The sequence below is a fragment of the Charadrius vociferus genome, unplaced genomic scaffold (assembly GCF_000708025.1).
Source record: "Charadrius vociferus isolate BGI_N301 unplaced genomic scaffold, ASM70802v2 scaffold282, whole genome shotgun sequence".
NCBI classification, from domain to species: domain Eukaryota; kingdom Metazoa; phylum Chordata; class Aves; order Charadriiformes; family Charadriidae; genus Charadrius; species Charadrius vociferus.
The window spans coordinates 9,257,115-9,284,094 of NW_009647731.1; the positions used below are offsets into that span (position 1 = coordinate 9,257,115).

A 26,980-nucleotide genomic window follows, 5' to 3' on the forward strand; every position below is an offset into this window, starting at 1 on the left:
AATTGCTCCTATGCAGTGTGGTCTTAAGTCATGCATAAAATTTTGTCCTTAATTCAAACTTTATAGAACTACGTGAAAAACTCTGCATCTATCAGTCTAAAAAGGTAAGATGCTCCTGAAAACCCAACAATCAGACTCTAAGCAAGTCTTGCTGAAAGCACTCCCTCTTCAAGCAGATTTAAATAAATAACTAAAGTTATATGAACACTGGCAGCCATCATTGCTCCCGAAAACCCCAAATTAAATCCTCATCTATTTGGAAATATTTTTTTCCTTTTATTCTTGCACAAAGAAGAATAAACAAACTCATAAAGCTGGAAAATCTTGCTGCTTCGCAAGTTTCTTGTGATGATAGATGAGCTATTGAAACCATTATATAAGGAAGAGAGATTCCAATATATTTTCACGACAACAGTTGTAATTTCACATTTATCTGCTGGCAGTTGGTAGAAATTGGGGGTTTTTCTAATAATACAAAGTGTTCTTCCCTGAAACCACTCTTAAGGTGATGGACCTGCTGTGTATGCCTTGATAAAGGTCTTTCATACGAGAAATACCACCTAGCAACTGGCTTGTGTTCCCACTTTCTGCAGCAACAGTCCTTGCTAGTGTTGATAAGCCGACTATTTTCAGCTAGAACCTGACATGCCATTAATGCTGATGGAGACCCCTCACTGTGCTGTGTTCCTCATTGTTATTGTTGTAGGAAGTGCAACAGCAAAGACATTGCCATTTTTGGCACAATTATAGGAAAACAGATGACATTTCACGCTAATCCAGAAGAGGACAGACTTAGCACACTCCTTAGTGAAAGAGAAAACCCACCCTTTTATATATGTAGGAATATACCCTCAAAGCAATTCTGAAAGGTTATAAATAAATATAACTTATGTTCCTGAACACAAGAAGGAGCATATTACATCCTGAAATACATTTCAAGGCAAAATACATTTCAAATACCACTGCAAAATGCCATGTAGCAAATTGAATCACCTGTACTTCAGTTTTCTTTTACCCGTGTCCTTTTAATGACAGACTCTACTCTAACACTTTATATAACCTCCGCGTTTACCAGACCGCACTGACTCCCTGGCAGTACAGCCATATAAAATACATCATGCAAAACACGTTCATCAGAGACTAAATGCCATCAATCAGTTACTCCGCTGCAAAGTTTTATTTTGCATTTTTATGTAATAAATGGAAAGCAAAGTACACAGAAACAGCAGTTGCACCAAAGCCCGGACTAGGGTGGGCTGGTTTGCTAAACCTACAAGACATACCAAAACTCTTTACATGTCCAATACCCAGAAGATCACATACTGCGGACAAAAGGAAGAGGAACTCTTAGAAATTAGACTCAATGTGACACAGAAACCATTTCTTAGTTCTTCCCTGTATGACTATCCTCAAGCTCTAATCTCTTTTTTGTCCCCACCTATCACACAGGACAGAAACCGTTTCCTACAGATTTGCGTTAGTTCCAGAGCCAGAGACTTAGTTTTCTGCATAAACTAGGAGCTGCTAAAATATATTACAAGGCTCGCACCAAGTCTCTTAATAAGAGAGCACCACAGAGGCATCTAGCCTTTGCAATGGTCAGTAATCTTCCTACTACCCTTCCTATCCCGTTATACGGCATCCCCCTCACAGTACCAGCCAAAGAACTTCAGAGCCAAGCTGACAAGCCTCTCTTATTTTCAGGTGCGTAGGGAAACATGTTTTTGAAACCGATTGTTTTTGTGGATATGTACTGTTACTATTCAAAACTTAATTTTTAATCCTCTATGAAGTGTGAAACTGGTGAATCACAGTTGTAAGGCGAACTATTATAAGCCACCTATAGAATTAGTAAGATTGAAAATTAGAAAACACTAAAATGTTCCTTTTTTTGTTTTGTTCTGCGCATCACATTGCTTTGTCAGCATTATATGCTTACTCAGTTTCAGTCAGTCTCAAGCTTCTATTTCTCAGGCCAAATGCACTGCTTTTCTCAGCCTAAGCTCTTATGGCTTTGTTTTCACTGTCTTAAAGCATGCTTATCTATCAAAATTTTATTTCCTCAACAGAAAGCCTTACAAGGAGTGAGTTTACAATACCATTTGCATTTGGGTCAGTAGTAGAGTTCTAACATTCAGTAATTTACCAAGCTTTGAAGAAAGAGATTACCTTTGAGGAAAACTACACAAGAGTATGAAATCTAGGAGTACATCTAACACTAAACATACCCACATCCAGTGGGTGTTTGAACTACAGGACCAGGTTTTCAGCACTGCAGTTGCACAGGTAACAGGAAGGATGAAGACACATTCTCTTCATGCAGAAATGAACCTCTTGGAAACAGAGCAAGAGAGCTTCCCCAGCCTGGTCTTGGGTTGTCAGACTACTGCAAAAGTGGTACACCAACGTGGTGAAAAAGCTGTGCTTCCTTCTAGGCAGTTACATAGAAGAGCAGAAAGCAACAGCGCACAGCTCAGAGCAAACAATACAGGTTACGAAAATTTTCCACTGTCTCTTTTACTGCTTGTTCTTCCCCCCCACCCCAATTAATTAGAAGAGACATGTATTTAAAACCAACACCTTGACTGTATAAATAGCTCTGAAAGTAGAATAAGAAGTAGTCATCAACTGACATTTTCAGAAGCATCATGAAAAAAAAAAGACATCTTAGAAAATAAACAGCCAAAGTTAATAAAGGCTGAACAAAAGAATGATCATGCATTAGAAGCAAAATCAAAACACAGGGAGGCATGAACCGAAGCAATCTGTTTCATGAAAATATTTCAAGACTTCCAATCATCTACTTTTTGGTACCATCTGCAGGGTTGGTAGTGCTCAAAGCATGTGGAAAATAAGGCTGTATTTCAGATACCGAGTTGTGAAGGTTCCTTATTAACCCTTAAATTATTTCTTCAATATTTTTAGGTGTATCCATTTTTACCATTTCAGCACCATCCAGCACAATTACTACTGAAGACTAATAATTATTACCTAGCAAATCCATTCTGCATAAGCTCTCTTTGAAGTTTCTGGTCTTGAGCAGCATATTCCTGAAGCTCAGATTCCACAGCAGGGGGCAGAATATTTGGGATGAATTTAGAAAATAAAGCTGGTGCCATCTGTACCCATTCTGTAAGAGGGAAAACAACAACAAAACACATGGATCTTTTGTGAAAATTTTACTCTTTGACAAATGTAACTTTGCTCTATATTAAATACATTTTGGGATCCTGAATTTAAAAAAGAAAACAGAACAAAAACCCCCAAGCCAACCCCCCTAAACCCAGAGAAACCAGGCCTTAAAGCAGAACTGTTAAAATCAGATGTTTACATGTAGCTAAAGGAATTACCACTTTTTTTTTTTGGTCATCAACCTCATCATCAAATTGAAATTCTTGCTGCATCTCACAGGGCCTGCCGAGTCTCGGGGCACTCTCAAGGACAGGCACTGACGATCAGCAAACTCACCCTAATGATCAGAGCATTTGTAACGCTTTACTCCAGGAGGCATATTCACAAAATTTACACCTCTCTTCCCTGAGCCCTACTTCTAGAAAACACAGTACTATCACCATACACCACTGCCTCTCCATCCCCCATTTCAAATGAATCAATGCAATTCTCTCACTGATCTTCCAAAGCTTAGATGAACACTTTTTAATGTTCATTATATAATTTTAACCTGTATTAGTTCACCTTCAGGATAGAAATGCGATTTAATTTCACTACACTGAACATTACCTTACAGAAGCAAGATAATTTACCTTAAAGCTGCTTCAAGGCTGATGGCAAGAAACACAGAAGACTGAGCAAAGGATGAAAATTGGGTTTATAGCAACTGTGTAAGAACTTCTTAAGAAAAAGAAATCCTCGGCAAGTATTTCTGAAGGCAGACTTTCCAGAGGTTGTAGCGGTTATCTTAAACTTCATCTTTACTTGGAAAAGAGGGACACTTTTAAAGATATTCACTAAGGCACATCACAAGTTTTTATCAAATTCCTACATAGGGTTACTTGCTTGATGCCAAGCTTCAACAGGCTTCAATCAGTAAACTCACTACATAATCATTCCTAATGTACAGGTGGTTTAAACAAAACACAATGCACTAACCTCCCTCATCATAGTATCACAGAATGATTTAGGTAGGAGAAGACCTTTAAGATTGAGTCCAGTCATAAACCTAACACTGTCAAGTCCACCACTAAACCATGTCCCTTAGAACCACATCTACACACCTTTTAAATACCTTCAGGGATGATGACTCCACCACTGCCCTGAGCAGCCTGTTCCAATGCTTGATAACCCTTTCAGTGAAGAAATTTTTCTTAATATCCAATCTAAACCTCCCCTGGTGCAACCTGAGGCCATTTCCTTTCATCCTTATTGCTTGTGAAGAGATCGACCCCACCTCGCTACACCCTCCTTTCAGGTAGTTGTAGGGAGCGATAAGGTCTCCCCTCAGCCTCCTTTTCTCCAGGCTGAACAACCCCAGTTCCCACAGCAGCTTCTCATAAGACTTGTGCTCCAGACCCCTCACCAGTTTCATTGCCCTTCTCTGGACATGCTCCAACACCTCAATGTCTTTCTTGTAGCGAGGGACCCAAAACTGAACACAGTATTTGAGGTGAGGTCTCGCCCACGCTGAGTACAGGGGACAATCACTGCCCCAGTCCTGCAGCCTGTAATGTTCATGGGGTGGTTGTGACCCAAGTGCAGGACCCAGCACTTGGCCTTGTTGAACTTCATACCATTGGCCTCAGCCCACTAATCCAACCTCTCCAGATCCCTCTGCAGAACCCTCCTGCCCTTAGGCAGATCAACACTCCCACCCAACTTGGTGGCATCTGCAAACTTACTGAGGGTGCACTTGATCCCCTCATCCAGATCATGGATAAAGACATTAAACAGAACTGGCCCCGGGGAACACCACTTGTGACTGGCCACCAACTGGATTTAACTCCATTCACCACAACTCTTTGGGCACAGACATCCAGCCAGTTTTTTAACCCAGAGAAGCATCCATCCATCCAAACCATGAGCAGCCAGTTTCTCCAGGAGAATGCTGCAGGAAATGGTGTCAAAGGCTTTGCTAACTTCTAGGTAGACAGTATGCACAGCCTTTCCCTCATCCACTAAGTGGGACATCTTGTCAGAGAAGGAGATCAGGTTTGAGAAGCTATAACGCCTGCATTAGTTCATTACTACCTTTAAGAAGTGGTAAGGTTGTCAAATCATATTTTAAAAGGTGATGAGACTGTTAAGTCTTAGCTACACCTCACTACCAAGGAGTATTAAGAGAACTCTTTGCTTATCCATTCACCTTTACCCAGATGTGTTTTTCAGTTCTGACTTGAATAGTTTTACAATGGCTTAAAGTCAATCACCTGGGTCTTCGTACTCAGCTGTGGAAAGCAGATACCACAAACTGTAGGAACAATTTTTATACTTAAATATCTTACAGACACAAAATCTGATTAGGCCCATTACACCAACCCAAACCAGTATCTGTTGCGTTAAGTAGACAGCAAGACAGGGATCATCTGAAATGGACAACTGGGAAACCACAAGTCCAGCATGTACAACATTCAGTGAGGAACAACAAAACCATACTGAGCTGCTTTTGAAAAAATTACACTTTTATACTTTATATATACCCTTCCATTCTTTGGTACTGAACAGTTTATAAAAATGAAATTATTACTGCCTTAAAAGTGATGGCAAGATGTTAATTTTGCTGTTGTAAAAATAATCCTGGCTTACTAAAAGTGCTTTATCCACACATTTTGTAAATCCAGGCTCCACCACACTCCTGGCTTGTATAAACACTTAACATTGCACTAAAGCTTTTTTGTAAAGCTTTCCCTTCCTCGTTTCTATTTCTATAAATGGGAATTGCAAAGCAAAAATAGACTGAAGCTCAGACACAATCCTTCTCTCAGTCACACCACACTAAGAAGAAAGTATCAGTATTGTAAAAGGAAGGGAAGTGGGTACCGTTTTGTTATGGATACTTTGAATACTTCCTGTTTCTAAAGTCTTTTCAAACACAGGCTAGAGCTCTACTCAGTTCTCTTAAACTTACAGAACCACAGACTTTGGCACAAAAACGATTAGAATCTGCAACACCATTTTCCTTTCAATATAACTGTTGTTGCACAAGATGTCATGACGTAGTCGTGAGTTAAATTAAGCTCTTCTGTGAAAGAATACCAACCAAATAATGCCTTCCTAGAAGAAACAGTTATTCATCTCATCTCCAAGAGCTGGCCATTTGAAGTCCGACTCACAATATAACTTTCACCATTTTAATACTTCCAAACTTTTGCCATGACCGACTCACTGAACTGCCTTCTTTCTTTATTTCTACAGAGCAGAAGAAACAGATCTTCCCTTTGTCTCCAGAGTAGAGGGCTGCATTGTTTTTCCAAAATAATTTGGTATTCCTATGGTACCTCGCTCAGGTCACAGAGATGGGCAACAAGAAGAAGCAGGGCCTTCACACAGTAGGACTAAGCATTAGGATGGACAGACCACAGCGCACAATTGTTTGTTAACTGTGCATTACATAAGATAGAGACCACATATGTATTTAATAAAACATATCACAACCACAGTATGAGAGACTCCTAGAAACATCTTTGTATTTTACCTGGTCGTAGTGTATACAGGCCTTTCACAATATTTGCCATGGTTGAAGGAGTTATTTGAAACGGCGTTGACTGAGCTTCCAAAAGTAAAGCTGAAACAAAAATTAAGAGAATTAGGCATTTTTAAAATCAAAAAAATATAGGCTCTTACACATACTTTTTGTATCAAAGAAATCGTTGTGCTTTTTTTTTTGTTATCTGATGTCCTCACAAAGGCAGCAGACAGGTATGATTGACAAATTAACTCTCAAGAGTGATAAAACATCCCCTTTAAATAGAAATACTCTGTTCAAATTATGTATGATGAAAATACAAAATAATTTATTTTTCATCCATTTTCAGACGGCAGTTGTGAGGAAAAACCAAGCAAGCGATGCTCTAAGTATTCAGATGCAGAACTGAAGTAAACTATTTTTAGAAGCACACTCATACTGAGTGTGCTAAACACCTGGAGATCCATACATCCTCGCATTACAGTATTTAGCATCTTCCCCATAATACTAAGGCTGGATTGAAAGTCCATGAATGAAGTACAAGTAGTATAAAAAAAAAAGAGAAGTCATATAAGAAAAGTTGTTCTTTTAAACACACAAGTGACCATTTCTATTTCATTTTTGGTATCTTCTGTAGTAAACATTGCAATATTTGCATCTTCCTCTTGATGAAAAACGTGGCAATAGCAGATTTACTGCTTATATTACAATACCAAGGCCTTTAGCCTGCCTTGTATTTGAGATTTGTACATCCATCTGAATTACAGAAACAAGCAAACCAAAAAAATCAATAAGGTTTAAACCAATTGTTGCCTTTCAGTTTTTATACCTCTACAAAAGTAGTTGAGCAGTCTACGCATCTTTCTGTAACCACTACGTAAAGGAAAAATGACAGTTACAATTCTACCTAAAGGGTGTACCTCTTGTGCTTACAGTGTAGAGACTCTGGGTTTTAAACTTCAAAGCTTCACCAGTTTTGTCTTTAGTATCTGCCACTAGTGTACTTATCATAAAAAGAAAAATCTTTGGTAGCATGTTCTTCTCTTTGTGAAACCCTAAATGGCTCATGTAATAGTAAGATTAAAAAGAAAGTATTTTTTCTAATCTCCAAGTAATCAAGGTGGTTATATTGAGCTGTTATAGATGAATTTATTTTACAAAGAACCATCTTAAAAGCGCTTGCTCCTTTCAGCTGAAGCCTTGAGTGGGTAAGAGCCTGTGATTTGTTTTGTAATGACATATTTACAGCCTCTTTCCTAAAGATTTTTCCAATGGCCTCTTGGCAGCCAGAAAAGTTGCAAATCATAAAATTAAAAAAGGGATAATGCTTTATAAGGAAGACCTGCAGACAGTAATGCATAATTCATGCAGTGTGTGTGTATTTACATATATATATTTAATTAAACTGTAACTACTTTAGCATAAGCTTCACCAAGAGATTTGTAAAGTGTCCAGAGAATTCTAGATTTGTTCTTCATATGTGGACACCAAATTATGTTCCAAAACTACATATAACACATTATTTTAAATGGAATAATCCTGAAAATTAATACTAACTTAAAGACCACAAGTCCAGAGTTAAGTCACTTGAACATTTTACTAGATGTTAAGAAGTAATTCAATTAACAGAGCTTCTTGGTTTTATTCCTGATAAACTGAAAACCGTGCTCTCCTTTAGTATTCAAGTTATAACTAGCAAGAGCAATTTAAAAATATTTCAGAAGCTATTTTATATAATTGCATATGTACAAGGCATACTGTGGAAGAGAAAAAAGCTATTGAGAGTTGCTTTGGGAACAAACCCAAGTATTAACGGCAGCTGCCCACAACTACATAACTAACTAGAGGGCATCTGACTACTTGGATCTCCCTCAGTAAATGGAAAATTGCAGGTCATACTTATTCCATTGGATGAAATCTGAAATACAGTGCCCATACCCTGAAAATACATTCGTACGTACTGTCATCTTTCACTTTATTTTTTTTTAAATAACATAGAACAAGCAGATGGCAGATACAAAGCAAATTTTTACTTTATGGTACATATGGATCAAAGATGAGAGGTGATGAGCACACCAGACCAGTGGTCCACCTCACTCCTGTCAGCCTGTGGTACTGCAGACATGCTGGGGCTGCAAGATGCTCCAACCTTTCTCCTTCCCTCCCAGCTAATGAAACCCCTACAGCACTCCTCCAAGTGATCCCTTAACATGTTCCAGGTGCTGACCAACAGAATTATTTGTAAAACCAATCGTTTAAGAGGATAGTCCACATCTCGAGTATAGATCACCATTATAAACATGCAATATTATTTGTAACTTTAAGATAATATTCACCCATGAAGCTCATTTCAATTGTGATCCTTTGAGATAACATGAACAAATATATTTGCAAGTAAAACGAGCTGTTTCTGTTCTAGATTACTGACCACATCACCTGCCATTAGAAAGGGATTTCATGAATAAGCCAGTGGAATAATTCACTTAGAGATCAATTCTACAGAAATATCTTCTTCATCACTTTATTGCAGCTTCGGAAATTAACATTTCTTATCTTTGTTTCTGCAACTGCTTACACCATGTGCTACAATGAAAATTTCAGTCACTCCTGATTTACAGCCAGTAAATACAAGCACAATGCTATTACATTCAACAACAATATAACAAAGTAAGGGCATATATTCCCTGTTTCTCTACAAAGAAAAGTAAAAGAATATACTATTCACTAAACCATACAGTAGAAACTAATCCAACCTAAACCTTTTCCAAACGCTAAACATCAGTACCTGAAGGATGAATAGCACTGCTGTAGGATATGTATTTTCAGAACAATTTCCATACGAATGAACCAGGCTCATCTCTGGATACGTCCAAAAAATCTCAAAGGAGGTTTATAGACAAAGATGTAAATAGATAAAAGATGTAAGACTCCTTCACACACAAATTCATCTTCAGTTTTGCAATGAAACCTACCCAAAGTTTCAATCCTATATTCTTTCTTAAGAGAAGGTGACTTAAGCCGAAGGAATAGAAAGAGCTGTGCCAGACACGCTGAACTTACCTCTGTTGTTATTTTGCAATCTTACAAAAGACCTCCAAATATTAAGGCTTTGGATTGTGCTTTATTAGAATAATTAACGAGACTCTACAACACAGAAGCTGCACAGACTCCTCCTACCCACTCCCAGAAGCTCCACCTGCGGCATTTACAAAGACAGAGCAGGGTGAGGCAGAGTAAAACTAAACCTCAGATGAATGACAGCGGTAATGACACTATGATACTATCTGACCACCTCTGCAGTGCTTATGAACTAATAGCACATTTTACAGACTAAGTAACCAATATGCAGAGAAGTTAATTAACTTGCAAAATAGTCTTGAAAATAACTCACGGCAGAATCAAAGAAGAGAAGTGTGGGTTCCCATGATGAAATGCTTTAACTGCAGAAAGATACAAGATGCTTTGAAATATTGTTGAATATATGCAGTACCTAAAATGGCCTCAGGATTTTTTTGAGGAATGATGGATGAACTATGTTGGAGTAAGTGAGGTATGAACCTGCAGCACTTCAGGTACTCTGCAGTAAGCGAGTTACTCCATTATTGCAGAGTAACCCTGAAGAAGCTTGTACCTTGATGAAGGTTTAAGCTACTTCACAATTACAGTGGGGTATCTGGGGCAAGAGCTGGGACCCCAGTAACTCCAGGAGTAGCAGATGATATCTTACAAGTTCAAACTCACTCACTCATAACTCAAGATTCACTTGGAAAAACTAAGAGTTAGCTATTCTAAAATTCTTTTTCTATCCTTCAACATTCCTTTCAAAATAGGTTTATTTTGCTTGGCAAAGACGCAATTTTTCCAGAACAGTGAAACTTTTGCATGTAGATGCATAAGATCTTTTTTATTTTCACCCTTCTGCAGTAATCAAATAGAACTTCAAAGTAAGATATTTTCGCAAATCATACATAAGTATGACTTAGGCAGATGTATTCAAAGTTGCAATTATTCAACGATGCATTTAAAAAAATTATAAAGCATATTCCCATTAAAAGCAATTCCAACAGCTTCCACAACAAAGGCGTTAGTCAGCTGTTGCTCTTCAGTCTTCAACAGAAGTAGAACTGATTGCTTAAAGAAGCTACGAAGTAAAACAAATGTATTCTGGAGCTCTTTATCCCATTGTACAAATTGTGCTCTTTACTACTTAATTCCAAGACACATGCAATATTTATATTATTTTGCAGAATAACAACTGGGATATTTCCACAGAACTTGAGCCCTTACAGAAGGGTACGTGAGATACAGTGATGCACAGCAGCAATGATGGAGCTATCGCCAGTGAATCGCTTAAACAAGCTTTAAGAGCACAGGCTGACCTGGCAGTTCCGCCCTTTAGGAATATCATCAGATCACTGCAGTCAAATCTACAGTATAATAAATTACCTTTCTCTCAGCTAAATTATATCAGATACATCTGACCACACGAACCCTTCTACTTCACTGTGATAGCATCACATTCACCTTGAATATGGTTCCCGTACCCCAGCTTTACTCCCAAATCCAGTCCCTGCAAAGCCCATGTGCCAACTGCAATTAAACAGGGAGGGAACCGCTACGGCTGGCGACCAAGATGTGGCTGTAGGTTTCTGTTGTTGTTGCTCTGTGTTAGGGTTTTTTGGGGAGATTGGTTGTTTTTTGGGTCTGAGGTTTTTTGTTGTTGTTTTTGGTTTGTTGTTTTGGTTGTTTATTTTTTTAATCTACTATTTTATTATTAAATCGACTGATGAACCTTTATCATATATTATCTTTTCATTACCTCAACCCATGTACAATTTTGTACACGTTAACCATTGATGTAGAACTTCAAAAGCCTTTTGCATGAAAACCGACCTTCCCTCTGGCTTAACCTTCACATTTCCAGTTACATCAAACTCCTTGTGATTCTGCATTTTTATTTTCCTTTAAACAGAACCTAAAATAAATTTTTAGCTACTTAAATTCTTCAGAAGTTTGTAATGAATAAAGTGTAGATTAGAAAAAAGACAGTAAAAGTTGTATTTATTACTAAGCATTTGCCACTAGGCATTTAATAAAGCCACAGATTACTTTTAAAATATTTAATAAAGCTTTTGGGCTATGTAATGAATATCTAATAAAAATGCTACAAAATAAAAATTCCAAGTCTTAATCACATGGAAAATATTCAATGTTGTAACAAGAATAAATATGAAAAACAGAGCTATAAATGTAGAAATATACACTTTTGGACTTCTATAATTGGAAATAAGGTGATATTTTCATGTTTACAAGTTTATGAAGGCTTATTGAAATGGGAATATTATTCCTATTCCTTTACCAAGTATTAAAGATGACAGTCATTACTTGAGACCGTATTTCCCAATTAAAAACTTCCCTTACTTTGAGGTGCTGCAACTTAATCAACATGAAACAAGAAAAATAAGAACAGTAGCTGCAACTCTTTAAAATAACCTAGTTCTTTGATGAAAAATTTAGTTCAGTGACAAAATTTGTGTGTAGATTAAGTGTTATTTTCAGAATACGAGCGTATTCTACAATACTTGGAAAAAAGGATAGTTTCCAACATGGTTACAATGCAATTACTCAGCCCTTAGCTGTCAATTTATAGCTACCGCTTCAATATTAGTGATACCACCCTTAAACTGGTGAGTGTGTTATTCTTGATTATTCTGTCAGATCGCAGAGCCCAGAAGGTGTAAGAAAGATTAATAGCTACAAAAGCTATCCTGTACAGCCCTTGAGAGCGTAGGGGTACCCGCTGAGGTCTCAGAACAGACTGACATTAACCTGACAAGTCAGTGTTTCCAAGAAGGAGGACGGGTCGATTATCCTGCAATAGCAGCATCCCAGCGCGCCCCCCACGCGCTGGAAAAGAAGCGGAACATACCGCAGGCGATTTGCACTATCAATTGTCTGTACCTACCAATATTTGGAAGGAAGACAGGAAGGAAGGAGAGGAAGGAAAACGTTAAGGTTAGAATTAGGAATTTGAAGTGGGGATGATAAGATTAAACTATTTGCCTACGTAGAATAAGGCAGGAATTGAAGACTGAACAAATTCACGATTCTGTAGATGCATAAAAATCTTTAAAAATTACTTTAACGAAGAACTTAACAATAAATGCATCCCTTCCCTGCATCTCAAAAAAAGGACCCTTTATGCTATAGAACCCTCTTGCCCACCAAAACATTTACTGTCAAAAGCTGGTATTTCAACAGCTTTATAGCTGGGGAAAAGAATAAATTAGCCTTTTGTGGTAATGTAATTCTAACAGAAATCACCCCGGTTTGGTCTGGTACAAATACACTAGAATGAATCAGTATTTTCTTCTAGTGTTCTGCTACCTTGCTTCACTTTTAAGGCCCTCAGGAAGGAATCTTCTCATTTCATTTTACCAATCCAGACATGCAGGCTGATTCCAAAGACAGAGAAGCAGCAAGTCACTCCACAGGTAAGTAATTCTGCCTTTTAATTTTTTTTTTTTTTAATTTTTTGAAGAAATCTACCGATTTATTTTTCTATATCATTCTTAAACTTTAAAAGCAAGAAGTGTAGCTTTATGAAGGTGGGGAATTAAGGTTGTGCAGATTTTCTTCTCATCCTGATTTTGCACACTTTAAGGAAAAAAATAAGTAAAAGCACTGTCTCGGGGCTGAGTAACACCCAATATATTACAGAAGGAAAGAGCCTCAGCAATCCAATGGGACATTTTTTTAACAACATATTGCTTCTGCCATCACAGTAGACACTCTGTGTCTCAAAGAAAAAAAGAATAGGGATTTCAAAATGCTTAAGGGCAGATTCTATATTAACGCTTTAGTTCAGATCAGAAATGTGCTTTTAAAGCAAATTCACTGATCATCCCCACTTACTGCTCCTTGGTTCATATGACAGAGCTGCCTTGGAGCATATTAACTTAATTCCTTTTGGGCAAGATTAAACCAGATGTGCTCAAACCACTGACTAGCATTCGGTCCGCAGGACCGGACATTAGCTAGTGTGAAATAAAACTCTTCAAAATGCACGTACAGGCAAAAACTGGGTCCTCAACACCAACACATAGGTGTTTCATACTCTGTGGATCCGCTCCCTTTACACCACACCACTTATTAATGTAGACACAGCCTAAACCATGCAAGGAAGCCTTCAGTTCTTCCTACAGGGCACATACTTCTCAAGATATAAATCCATGGTCATCAAAGTTCTGCTGCACCAGACCTATAATGATGCTGTATGCATTTTCATCAAGACCAGGACACGGGGCTACACTGAATTTTGATCCAACTCAGTACAGCCACTCCAGAACAAGTTCCCTTATGAAACTAACTGCTATTTTCTTATGAAACAAAAGCATTAGATCCGACATGAAAATGAGAAGCACAAAGAACAACTTCTTGACTGTAAATTTGGAAGCGCAGCATACAGAAAGGGTGGGGGCAATGCCTTCTGTAAGAAGCTGAAAAATAATGAGTATTTTCTCCCCTCTTCAGGGGATTTTCTCTGCAGTTTGTGGGTCAAGGAAATAATCTTCATATGAGAAGCAACCTGTAATTTGAGACAGATGTCAAAACAGAGCGGGAGGGGGAAGAAATGCCAGCTCAAGCAGGGAAAACGTCAATCCAATCCACCTTTTTCTTGTCTGTCTCTGGCAAAGGGTGAGGCATGGGGAGTGAATAAAAAAACCCAACACATTTGTGTTCTCTGTTGTAGCTGTACAGTCAGGCTACGAACCTGGCACCAATCACAGTCCTTCTCTCAGGCTTTTGCACTGCTCTTCTGGGGTATTCACAAACAAAAGCTAGATATGGAATTTATTAACAAAAGCCATTATGTCATAGCAATACACAGCCAAAGAGATGAGGGTCCCATGCTTCACTGACATCAACAGGCTTCTGGAGGACAACACAGCAAAACACATCTGCTAAGTATGTAGGTCTGGGTGCCCACAGAGCAACACACCCTCTCCTGCTCACCCACCACACAAACAACAGGAAAATCTCTGCACAGGAAACATGCTCTGCCCTGCTACAGTTATCAACTTCTACCCGCTATAACAGCGTTCATTCTCTAATTTTGTATTAAATTTGTACCCACTGCAACCAAAAAAGGACATTTGGACAACTTCATTGTTAGAAAGCTCTTAGCAACTTTTTCCAACTTTCGAGTTAGCTTTTCTGGTACTTCTCAGAAAGCTCCAATGCAGTGGAAATATCCTTTCTGCCATCTTTCTAAAGGAAAACCTTTTCCAACATGAACGGCCCTTCTATTGAACTATAATATACCTCCAGGAAAAAAATAAAAATTAAGAAAACAGAGCAGCAAGATCTCTTCACCTCAGCTGAATCCAAGTGACATAACTGGGAAGAAACGAAGCTGTCATGTGTAAGAATCTTCAGAGAGAAGTTTTTCCCAGTAACTAATTAGAAACTGCAAACATAATGAAATAGGCTGTGATTCCTCCCCCTTCTCCAGACTTTTTACAAAAAAAAGTTTTCTTGGAAAACTATGAGAAAAGTTGCTACTTTTGGTGAATATATACACAATACATTTTTACACTGGGTTTTAGTTCTGACCTGGCACAAGCACCGATATTGAGAACTACATTCAACAAATGCCTACGTGCTATCAGAATCTACATCCAGGTAACTGCTCTGTATTCTCAGGTTTCAGTAGCCAATTCTCTAATTATCTTGATATATCTCATGAACAAGAAACAAAAAGCCAGAAGTTAAGATCTAATGCTTTAATTTGCCTAAATTTCACGTGTTTTCAAGCCCATGCTCAAGCTGAACCTGTAAATTTCAGGGAATTGCCTCATTCACAAGCCATATACCACCTTGGATCCTGATAACAATTTTAAGAGCCACGAAGTCCTGGGCCCTATTCATTCTGTAGCGTTTTCACCAAGAGGTGTCCTTTCCTCTGGATAAAAAGGACCTGTTTCTAGAGTAGATCAAAGATGAGAACGTGCAAACATTGATTGCTTACCCCAGTCAATAGGGAACAAAATCAGAAGTGTTGAAGAAAGCTGTTTTCTCTCTGACAGAGGTCACTTGACTTCCTAGTTGAGTAACTTCTGTCCAGAAGTACAAGCAGATGCTTCGTTGGAAAGAAACAGCTTGTACTGAATGATACCTACCAATACATTGCGCCTGCAAGAGTAGAAACCACTTCCTGAACTCAAAATACTAACATGGAAGGAAAGAAACAGCTCACACAGAGAGACAGAAATGGCAGAAGTACTTCAGTGATACGGCAGGGCTACTACTTCTTTGAAGTGCCATAACCAGTCTGATACACCCTGCTTGTCCCACAAACACTGTTGTAAGCAAAGAACAAGGAGAATTATTTTCCTCAGACTGCCTTCTAAAACTGCTTTCACCTGTGGAACCAGTTTGTTATTGCCGCTTTTCTTCTCAATATTGAGATGCTGAGAACCTCAACAACCCTCCCAGAGCAGGACTCCAGCCTAGGCTCACCTTCCTTCCTTTAGTTTCTGGAAAGAGAACAGGGGTAATTGCAAACTCTTGTAATTGGAAACCAAGTGATCTATCCACCAAGGAGAAACAATAGTATGCTGTTAATAGTTTTTCTCTTTTGTTAGATTGAAAAGCAAGCTTGTTTTAGGCATCAAGCTGCCAATACCCAAACAGAGAAGAGTAGCAGTTACTTGCAAATACTCTCTGCCATTGAATTTTACTACTGCAAATAGTAGAAGTAGAGAGTTTCAGGAGCTGTTCGTAATTTTCATCACTGAAGAGGGTTAAAATTTGCAATAACTGCCATTATTCTAAACACAAGAACAAACAGGCAGGGTATTTCCAAGGCACTGAGATTAGAGTCCAGGAGACCCAGGTCTAACCAACTTAGAACAGACAGCGGCTGCATAAGGAGAGAAAACACGTATTTCTGAATTTTATTGCTTACAAGTCATCTCATGCAGGACTCTAGCAAGAACAAAGACAACGTTCTCCGCCACCCCTTGGTGACAAAGGGGTGTTACCTGCATCTCAGAACAAAGAAAACGTTCTCCGCCACCCCTTCCCTGGTGACAAAGGGGTGTTACCTGCATCTCCCTGCCCCACCATTTGTGAAGTTTTTGTAAATAAGATACCCTATCTTTGCTTGTTGCATTCAGTTAAGTAGTTCTGCACACAGCAACTTCTCCCGAGCCATTTAATACAGCAGTCTTATCAGCAAGAGCCAGCTTCGGCGTTGTAAGGAAAATAATCAGGTTATATTCACTTGGTTCAAATGTATCCACTTTAATTTGAAGAACATTGACTGGATAAATATGTGTGACTGTACAAGTGTTTCCTAAACACAAATGCATTCATGGATCTGTGCATTATATAATTTTTAAAGTATTTACTTTAACTGCTCAGAAGTGCTCAAGATAGTAGAGTTTTTTTTTAAAAAAAAAATTTCTCTGTCCAAAAAAGGAACAAAATCCGTGTTTGTGCAGGCAAAATTTGTCCAAGTAAAGTTCACTTAGGCGATATTTCTTCTGTAAATAATGAATTCACACCTTAATCACTCTATTTTTTGCAACTAATTGCTCAGATAAGTGCTCCCACCACAGAGACCACTGTACCAGGAGTTCATTTTGCATCTTCCTGCCTTCAACTACACAGCACGGGGACTAGGGCCGACTCAAGCAGTGGGAGTTTGAGCAAGATCAAACACTAAGGAGGAGATCTGTGCTGTCCTGCTTTTCTGGCATTTTTTCCCCGTCTTTTGAAGTGGAGCAGGAACTTTTTCTTAAATCAAATGAACCTGAACTGTACTTACAGTCCTTCCTGTACACAACTTCAAATAGAAATGCCAGCTTCCAGGCTCTGATAGAAGGACAAGATACTACAAACAAAAATCCCTTCATACAAAAAACATAGCAACAAATTTCAAGAGCAAGAGCAGATGTTATTCTTGTCCTCCGAGTCTAGATCACAAACTGATTAAACTGGTTTTGTTGTTTGCTTATAAAAAGTAGAGAGAAGGCATGCTTCTTCTCACTGAAGTGGCAGCTGCAGCATCTCTTTAAAAATAGCCCCAGGATTCCATTTGTCTAAACAGACCACAATTTCATTGACTTTAATTATGTAAGCATACCGAATCAAAACCTTTTTTTCCCCCCCCCATCAAAATAGAAAAACTCTTTTCTGCTGAACCAAGTCTATATCAAATACCAGGAAACAGTACCACACACTGGCAATGACATCGGGAAGTAAAGTAATTAACAAACACTGACTTATACCCTATTTTCATAGAGCCCTTACACTTCCAAAAAAATGAGGTTAGTATTCTTATCTACTACGGTCTGAATTTCAGCAAGCTTGAAAGAACAGCTCAGAATGGCAGAAAATACAACACTAGAACTTTTTCAGCACCTTTACAGTACTACGTATCTTCAATTATTTCCTGGGAATCTGTCAGCAAGTTTATAATTTTATTTAGGCATACTTTAACTCAATTTAATGATCCTATTATCCAAGATTTAACCAAGTCACATCACAGTTCGGAGTTTATACATGTCAGTATATATTGTCTTACTTAGGAGTAAGAGAAAAACTAAATCACTTAGTTTAACAAAAGACTGAAATGAAATCCAAGGAAGTCACCCATTAAACAACAGACTCCATATACAGCAACACAGTCAGTGACAGCTTATTTTTAAACCACAGGTGTTTTTCTTTCAGTAGTTCATCTGCAATTTCTACTTGATTCTCATATTACCATCCACAGAAAACTAATTACATAGCAACACACATCTGATACTACTTATGTTCTAAAGATTTCACAGCGTTACCTTTGCTTTGTCATTGGTAAAAAGTCATCACACTAATGTTTTCATTGCCTGAAAAATGCATATATTTAAAATTAAACATATCTAATTTTAAGGCAATATCAGCTGAATTTTCCATGATCCTGTTGTAGCAATCATCTTACCAGGTTTCATGATACCGTTAAATCTCTTTGGCATAAAATAAAACATCAGGTCCACAGGTGGGCATTGCTCATTTTCCTGCTATTTCCAAGGTGATCTGATCTGCCATATGGCTGAAAGCTCTTCTTACGGAGACTTTTCCAAATGGCAAGAACAAGATGGCATCAGAGCTGATGATCTCCCACCGTTCTAGGGTACCAGGCTCCCCAACCTCAGGGTACTCACCTTGTTCACCCACCCTTCTCCCAGGATGCCAACTCACAGTGATCCTGAACAACATAGCAAAGCCCCCTTCCCGCGGCCCTTCGCTGGAGAGAGAAGGGGCATTACTCCCCAAGTAAAGGCAAAAGGAGAAATACACTCTCCCTTAAATCGCCCATCATTTGGTCTCCATTTCACATACAGATAGCAACTGCTTCAGAGAAAAGAGGAGGGGAGCAGCCAGATGCAAACAGGGACGCTGCCATCGGGCTGGGTCGCAGAGAGGAGCACACCAGGCTACACACTGAACTCAGCACGGGGCACAGCAACTATCCAGCTGCAAAAAGCAGCAGTTGCAATCCTCCCAGCACGCTGGTCAACTCACCACTACGCAAACTTTTCCAATTAGAACTCCAAGTCCAATTACCCTCTGGAGAAGGTAACCAGGCCAGCACCGAGGTCCCTATGCTCATACAAACACACCCCGGCGGTGGCAGGTTGCAGGCAAACTCAGCGGTTCACCACAGGAGTTACTCACAGGAGCACTTAACGGGAAGCGTATCACTTAAAGCATATTCTATTTGCATTAACCCATTAGCTTAACTGAGAAACTGCTGTCAGCATTATGCGGTTCACTAACTAGCAGGGAGTACTCGGGTACATCATGACAATAACCCCAACGGTATCACAGTTCTTTGACCACACCACATTCTTAATGATACCTGTCAGTATTTTGATAATGAAATTAAAGAGTAACAGCATAAGCAATGGGAGAACAAAACATTCATTACGTCATAATCACAAACCATAAGGGATGAGTATCTGGGGGAACCAATATATATTAAGAAAGCAATGACTTCGTACAAAGTCATGTTTTTGGAAAAAAGAAAGAAAGGTTGATGTGTGCCACATTTCTTCATGTGGATACCTTAAAAAGGAATTTGTATTTAAGTTCACTAATCATTTGACATTGTTTCCCTATTTGCTGTGGATTTTCACAATATCTGAAAGCACTGTGTTTTTCCAGACTCCCATTATAAGAAAAATTCAATAGATTACTTACGCATTAGGTTGTAAATGTGCTTTTCTGCAACATGTTCCGTAAACAGCTTTATAAGGTCATCTTTTAAGTCTCTGTTAAGCTTGGTTTCTATGTAAAATTTATTCTGGAAAACAAGACAGAAGTTATCAAGTTTGTTTTTCACAATAGCAAATAAAGTAAACTTATTTTTTCCCTGAATGAAAATAGTTCAAAAATTTAAAGCTGTAGAATACTTAACCTGTAAAATGTTTCCTTGGTGACTGCATTTATACTAAATAAAACATCCCTGTACAACAAAACCCCATGTATTTAAAATTAAGAATGCATGTGGTACTATTGGTAACAAACCTACTTACATACAGGCATGCATTTACTTTTTTTTTTTTTTAACTGTATCTACAGATATATCTCCATACTGATCAAGACTGGGGAGTTTGTAGATAAAAAACCACTTCATTTTAAACTTTATAAACACTCTAACACCAAAACAGGGCTGGACATCGTGTTTATAACAAAACATTTTTACCAGTGTCTATAAGTGATTAAGCCATTAAAATAGGTGTGTTACAATAATATATCATCAGCACAGCTATCCACTTCTGCGGTTCATCGATAATCTCAGAGGACAGCTACTCAGAATTAATCAGCTGTGGAAATAAGTGATACATACAAATCTATACAAAACTGAAGTACGTTAACATTTTTAGGATTCAATTATCTTGACCCACTCAGCATTAACAATAAATTCGCTTCTTCAACCCTCAGAGGAAATTCTGTTCATGAGTTCCTTGAGGGCCTCTCCGCCTAATATACTATTTGGTGTTATTCCTCAGCTTCCAGCCTGCAATTAAGAGTAAGATTTCTTGTCTGTACTTTATTCATAGGTGGGTTTTAAATGCTGGAAAAAATAACCGTTTCAAGGTAAATCTCATAAGCGTGCAACACTAACATGGAAGTAGAATAACTGAATTAATCTTGACAACTTGTGTAAGAGTTAAACAGGTACTGTAATAGAAAATTGGCTTAATCAGAAATAATGCACTGGAACACTTATCTGAGAGATTTACTAGAGGAAGGGATCTCTTAAGGGAGAAAGGTTTTATCACACTTTAAATCAAGTTGTTCTCTTATTCGCTAAACCATTTAACAAAACTGGAACAAACCCTCAGAACACTATTAGAGCAATCCTTACTTTTTTTTTGTGAAACCCATTCTCTTGGCCATTACCAAAACTACACACACACTGTAATAAACTGTCCATGCAGAAACTACTTAAATTTTCAAGGCAAGCATTCAGCAGCAGTTATTTACCTTCAAGGAAAACTGAACCTGTTGGAACCAAGGCAATCTGAGGGCTGAACACATGCCCCTACCAAAGTTCAGGTTAGTTGCAGTGATGGACAACAATTGTAGAAAGATTATTTTTAAGAATTTAGTAATGTCCTACTGCCAGTTCCCTCCCTGAGGCTGTCCTGCCTGCAGAGGTTTTACCCAGGGCTATTACTCAGTTGTTTCCCTCTCATCTGGGTCCGTTCTTTGGATAGAGACAGAGAGAAAGGCTCTGCAGACAAAATAACCTATCTTGCAGGAAACAGACTAACTTCATTTGTAATATTTTTGGTCAATGGTGAATTGCTATTGCAACAGAAATTCACAGCAACTGGAAATACACAGCTTCTAGGAAGCCTTAAGCTACACACCACACTACAGTCTTTCATCAGACCTAACTTCCAAAACCATTTCCACCTCGAGCTTCGTGACCACAGAGTACCACCATGTACCCACCGGTGCAACACACAGGAGTGACCAGAGCATCTCAGCGCAAGTCTACTGACCTGAACCAAACCGGACAACGTCAAACTACTGATTCTTAGGAGCTGACAGATGAGATGCACCCAGCTAAGGAAATAACTCACTCTGTTCCTTTCCCAGCCTCAAGACATTCTTACATTGAAAGCAGCTGGCAACAACATGTGCAAACCGTGATGCTCCCTTCTGCTCAAGAGTTGGAAAGACTATACCTTAAGTTTCACAAACAGAAAAGCAACAAAACACCCCAGCCGTTCCAAGCAGAAGAGTCTCTTACGTGTAGAACAACTGTAAAATACTCTTCACATTTGCTCGCTTGGAAACACCTTTCCAAAAAGATGTTACATTTGCATGAATTTAAATAGACAATGAAAAATCATCTAACCTAAGTATTTCATTTCCAGTCCACAGTGCTGAAAGGAGATAGCAGAAGAGCTGTCACCTTCCCCATTCTTGTTAGCGGAAAACCAGGAAGATTTTCTGTATCAGATGTCACTACCTGGGCTGTACCAGTATTTCTTGAAAAGTGTGTCAAGTCACCTAAAGGTCTAACTGACAGGTAAAAGGTAAGCAGATATCAATACCTGAGAAAGTCAGATATGATAGAAGCATTTCTTCCACAAACCAGCATATCATAAAGCAAACTGGCAAACGTTAAAAGACATAATCGTGTCAATACTATTGAAAGCAATAAATACTTGAAAGAGAAAAAAACTGTATATGAGTGCTTATCATCTCATCTCCATATATATACACTCACATATATTTGTGCAGACACACACAAAGTGCCCTCTAGCTGATAAGCAAAGTGCAATACCACCCAGTAAGAATAGTAATATTTTAGAAACAATGAAAAAATTCTTAACTATCCTAAAACCACAGCGCTCACAAATCTTAGGTTCATTTCATGCCACAAGATAACAGATTTTCAGCTACATCCCTAAGTATAATTAACAATTGAGAACCTATTATAAAAAAGTATATTATCTAAACGCTGATTTTAATTTTTATTGAAGTGGAAATATGATTTTTATTCATTCACGTGCGCAGCATACTGCAATATGCACAATCTGTAAGCATCCAGAATAACCTCATTCAGATTTACAAAGCAAACAGTTATTCCCCAGGAATCACTCTTAGGAATAGAGCACTGTGTGCTAAGCTGACTTACAGTTTAATTTGCTTTATCTGTGGTTACATCCCATAACTTTTAAAGGAGCTTAAGCCCACAGAATTCTGGACAAAAGTGCTTGAGCCTCCATGCTTTCTTGAAAAGTCCACTGCAGCAGCATAAAACTGAAAAAATCCATCACCACATGAAAAAGAAAACCACTAATGCTCCTAGCAAAAGGAGGAAAGAGAACTCCCTCAATTGCAAAGTCAGTCCTCTCAACCATCAAGCTTTCAGGTGTATTTCAAGCTTTGAAATATACCTTGGTCACTATATACAAGCAGGTTAAGAAAACATCTTTCCTGTATTCCCACCATTCACATACAAGAACATGGTTTGGTAAATATCGGGAAAAAGTGCTGCTGTTGATATCAAAACACAGAGGACTAAGCTTAAGGCGGTACCTTTTTTGGCCACCAAGGGACAAAACATGTTCCAGTTGTACCAAAAAACTTTAGGTTTTCCTCGAGAGTGAACACTGTCTGCACAATATGCTGTTAATTTCAGTTGTTAAAGAGGCCCAGCTAAGAAGCGAAGTTACTGACCAAAATTGGTTCTGTTTTACCTCAAACCAGGACAGCTCCCTAGATTTTTAAATATTTAAATGCCTATTAAAAGTTTTCCTAAGCTGCAATATAATTATCCTTTCAGAACAAAGTTCATCAGTGCAACTCTGCAGCCTCAGAAACTCCTGATTAAAGCGATCACATCACCACCAAAAAGACTTGCCATTTCTGATAAAAAGGCAGAGTTCAACAACTTAGTCCTCTTCACTTAGAAATACATTGACAATATCCATTAAAGCAACTGCAAAAATGTAATTTATGTTGTAGAATAATTAGGCTTTCACCTCTTGCAATTGTTTTTTAATTGTATTTTCTTGTATAAATAAAGGAAACTGCTGCTGCTGTATGAGAGAAAACTTGATTAGGCGCTACAATGTAAAATTGCAGGAGTGGCTGTACACAAAAGTACTTCCAAATGCATACAAAAAAAACTAGGAGAGGAAAACATTTTTCATCCTGACTTGTCCAGAGATATTTTCCACATCATGCACAACACTGATTAATAAATTATTTCAGAGAAAAAGTATGAGACTTGATTTGACATTAGCCTTCAAAACCAGCTATTATAGCTCAGCCAAATCAGCATTGCATTTGGCAGCAAGAGGAACTAACACATAAGTCACTAACTCTCAAGGCTAACTTGAATTAAGTCACTTAAATGAGAAAGTGTTTGCAGGAACAGAGTTTTACTGCCAGAACAAATCACAAGAAACTTCTTTAAAACAATAGAGTACTTTCACTTTTCTTCTCAAATTAAAAAAAAAATAAAAATCACTAACTTCGTTTTACAGGTGTGTTTATGACTCATTAACCATTTTTACTAGCTCAGATATTGTTAGATTCAAACTCTAAAAAAGAAACGACAGGATACAGAGCACACCTCATTTGAAGATACAAACACCATACCACAACTGTGCACAAAGGAAGATACGGAAATCTATTCAGCAATTATACCTCGTCTGGTCATAAAGACAAAGCGTATAAACAGACAGGTTTTATCATTACATGTCTATCGTGAACATTTTTTCAACGTTAGTTACTGCAATCTTAGTTGTTAAGTATAGCTTTTGACCTCTGCGATGGAAAAATATCTGTGATAGATCTGAGCATTCAATAAAAGTACAGCCCAGACCAGCTTATCTCCATTTGCAAATGGGTATTAAATTAGGAGATTGCTTAAACACCTGCCTGCAATAAACCAGTCAAGCACATTCAGGTGAAAAAATGGCTAGCATCAAAAATAGCTGAATGCAATATAGGAGGGAAAGTCTCTTCCTAGTTTTTAATGCAACAAATTATTCAGTGACACTACGCTGAAAGACTAGCACATCACCTGGTTTCAGCTGCATTCACTGAAACATAAGAGATCCTTTTAACAGATACTGCTTCCCAAACTCAAGCACTCTAACAATGAGAATAATTTTGAGTTTGAGATTTATTTAATCTAAGTCAGTTTAAATATTTTTTGCTTTAAAAAGAAGTTTCTTTCCCAACAAATATTTCCTTTTATTTTTTATTTCTAAAGTGATGCCAACACAAGGACGGTTTCTGAAAGAAGGGCAAATTTCAAGCTTAAGTTATCATTACCCTAAGAAAAAGCAATAAAAGTCTTGGCACTTTGACAAAAACAATGCTAATTATAAACTTCTTCAGAGGTATAGAAGACTTCAGAAATTACAAACCTGGGATGACAGACGCTTACAGCCAATGGTTTCTGAACCTCTGCAAGTATGCCTGACAGTGCTATCAACATAAGTTTGTCTTCATCCGTTCAACACTCTAAATTACTTTATCAAGTGACACAGACATTTCCAAGAGATTTCTTTCTGTCTCGTCTGAAACCGTGCAATTTAAAGGCAAGAAACAATCATCACTGTAACCTGCCCAAACAACCAAGCCAGCATATAACAAGCCAATAAACTATCTCTGTTCCAAAAGATATAGATAATAACCTTACTATTTGTGAAGACTTTTTTCCAATCAAAATAAAAACTACTTCCCCAACTCCCAGGAAAGAAATATTAGGGCAGAAACCAACTGCCGAACTCTACATTTAAAAGCACGGCTCCCCCTTCCTCTCCCCACACAACTTAATCAGTACTGTTACGCAGGTAGCAAAACCAGGCATGAATCATAAGTTCTACAAATTAAAAATCATTATAGCTGCATTTTATTCTTTGCACTTTCAGTCAACATCTTGAGTAGGGACATACTTTATTTGAAAATAATTTTCTAAAACTTACCATATATATGAAAAGAGGCACAATGCTCTGCAATGCTCCCATATACTGTCCAAGAGCTATGTTAAATCTTTCAATATAGAGATCTGGAGGGCTGGCCTGCAAGAAACCGTAAAAGTCAGGTTGTAATTTGAACAAGAGAAAGATCTGGAACAGCATGGGCTATGCTTTCACAGCAAACTCAAAAAAAAAAAAGCTACGAAGTATTTGATACACTAAGTCCACACAAAGCAAGCCGCACATCATTCCAGAGTTTCTGCTATAACTCCCTCCAGCAAAAACAGTTTTCTTCAGCAACCGGTTTTTGGCTAGGACTATGTGTCAGTGCCCAGCAAAAGGTGCATTCAGTTAGAAATACAGTATGCCTGTAACAAACCAGTGTTTAGCATATGCAAATAAAAAACACTTATTAAAGACCACACCTTCTTTTTGAAAGAACTGTCAATGCCTACAACCCATAACCAAATTTCAAGAAGTGCTGCGGTGTGTGCTCCGACCCCCCTGCAAGCTTTTACCCCAAGACAGCAGGGTGGCATTAAGCTGCTGCTTTGCATCTGAGCTGGCAGTGGCACATCCTCCAGCTCCAGGGAGCACTGTCCTTCACAGAAAACACGTTTCTGTTTTTGCTGGGTCACCTAAGGCAAGGCAAATATTCAGGGTATTGAGCTGGAGGGACTACGAAGCAGTATCTTCAGATAGAGCATCCTGCGCTCCATCTCAGCCCCACGGAAACCTGCTGCAACACTCCACCACGCAGCATCGCCCTGCAGCCCTGCGCAAAACTTCGCTACCCAAAACCTCAGTGTGCCAACTTTATGATAGGCCTTGTAGAGCCCACACCGACAGCACTGCCATTTTCTGTGTACAACACCATCTTTCCCCAAAAGAGAAATAAGGAAGCTAAAAGAGAAAAAAAAAAAAAAAATCTGTTCTGCAGTAAGCTAAGTTAAATTGAGAAGGGAACCAGAAAAACGGGAAGCACTAACCACTGTTTCTTTTATAAATATTTACTCGGAGGGATGCAGGGGAGCTGCGTTAGGGCATTCTGGAGTGCACCCAGGGATGGAAGTGGAGCCGGGGTAACGTGTTCCTCCACTATCCCCCTCTCCATCCCAACCCACCCACACAGTGCTCTGCCTCTGGCCCCGCTTTCCCCACTACAGTCTTTTCAGAGGAGGGGGCGGGCAGCTGCCCCAGTTTTTACTGTTCATATACCTATACGCACCTATACATGACAAGGACAAAGAGTTGCTTGCTAGTGAGAAGCAAAACTTCTCTTCCCTTGCACCATTTTCCTCTCCAACAGTGCGAAGCCAGAAGAGGA

At 38.5% G+C, this 26,980-nt stretch overlaps 1 protein-coding gene across 1 annotated transcript in view; it reads right to left on the reverse strand.

The window, feature by feature from the left end:
* The window catches only part of CACUL1 (CDK2-associated, cullin domain 1), an 89,777-nt gene that overhangs the window by 1,931 nt on the left and 60,866 nt on the right, over positions 1-26,980 (reverse strand). Inside the window, exons 7-10 of the mRNA XM_009881647.1 lie at positions 25,660-25,755; positions 19,892-19,994; positions 6,650-6,739; positions 2,992-3,130 (exon numbers count right to left, since the gene is read on the reverse strand). Coding sequence (XP_009879949.1) covers positions 2,992-3,130; positions 6,650-6,739; positions 19,892-19,994; positions 25,660-25,755 — 428 coding nt within the window. The remainder of the gene's footprint in view (positions 1-2,991; positions 3,131-6,649; positions 6,740-19,891; positions 19,995-25,659; positions 25,756-26,980) is intronic.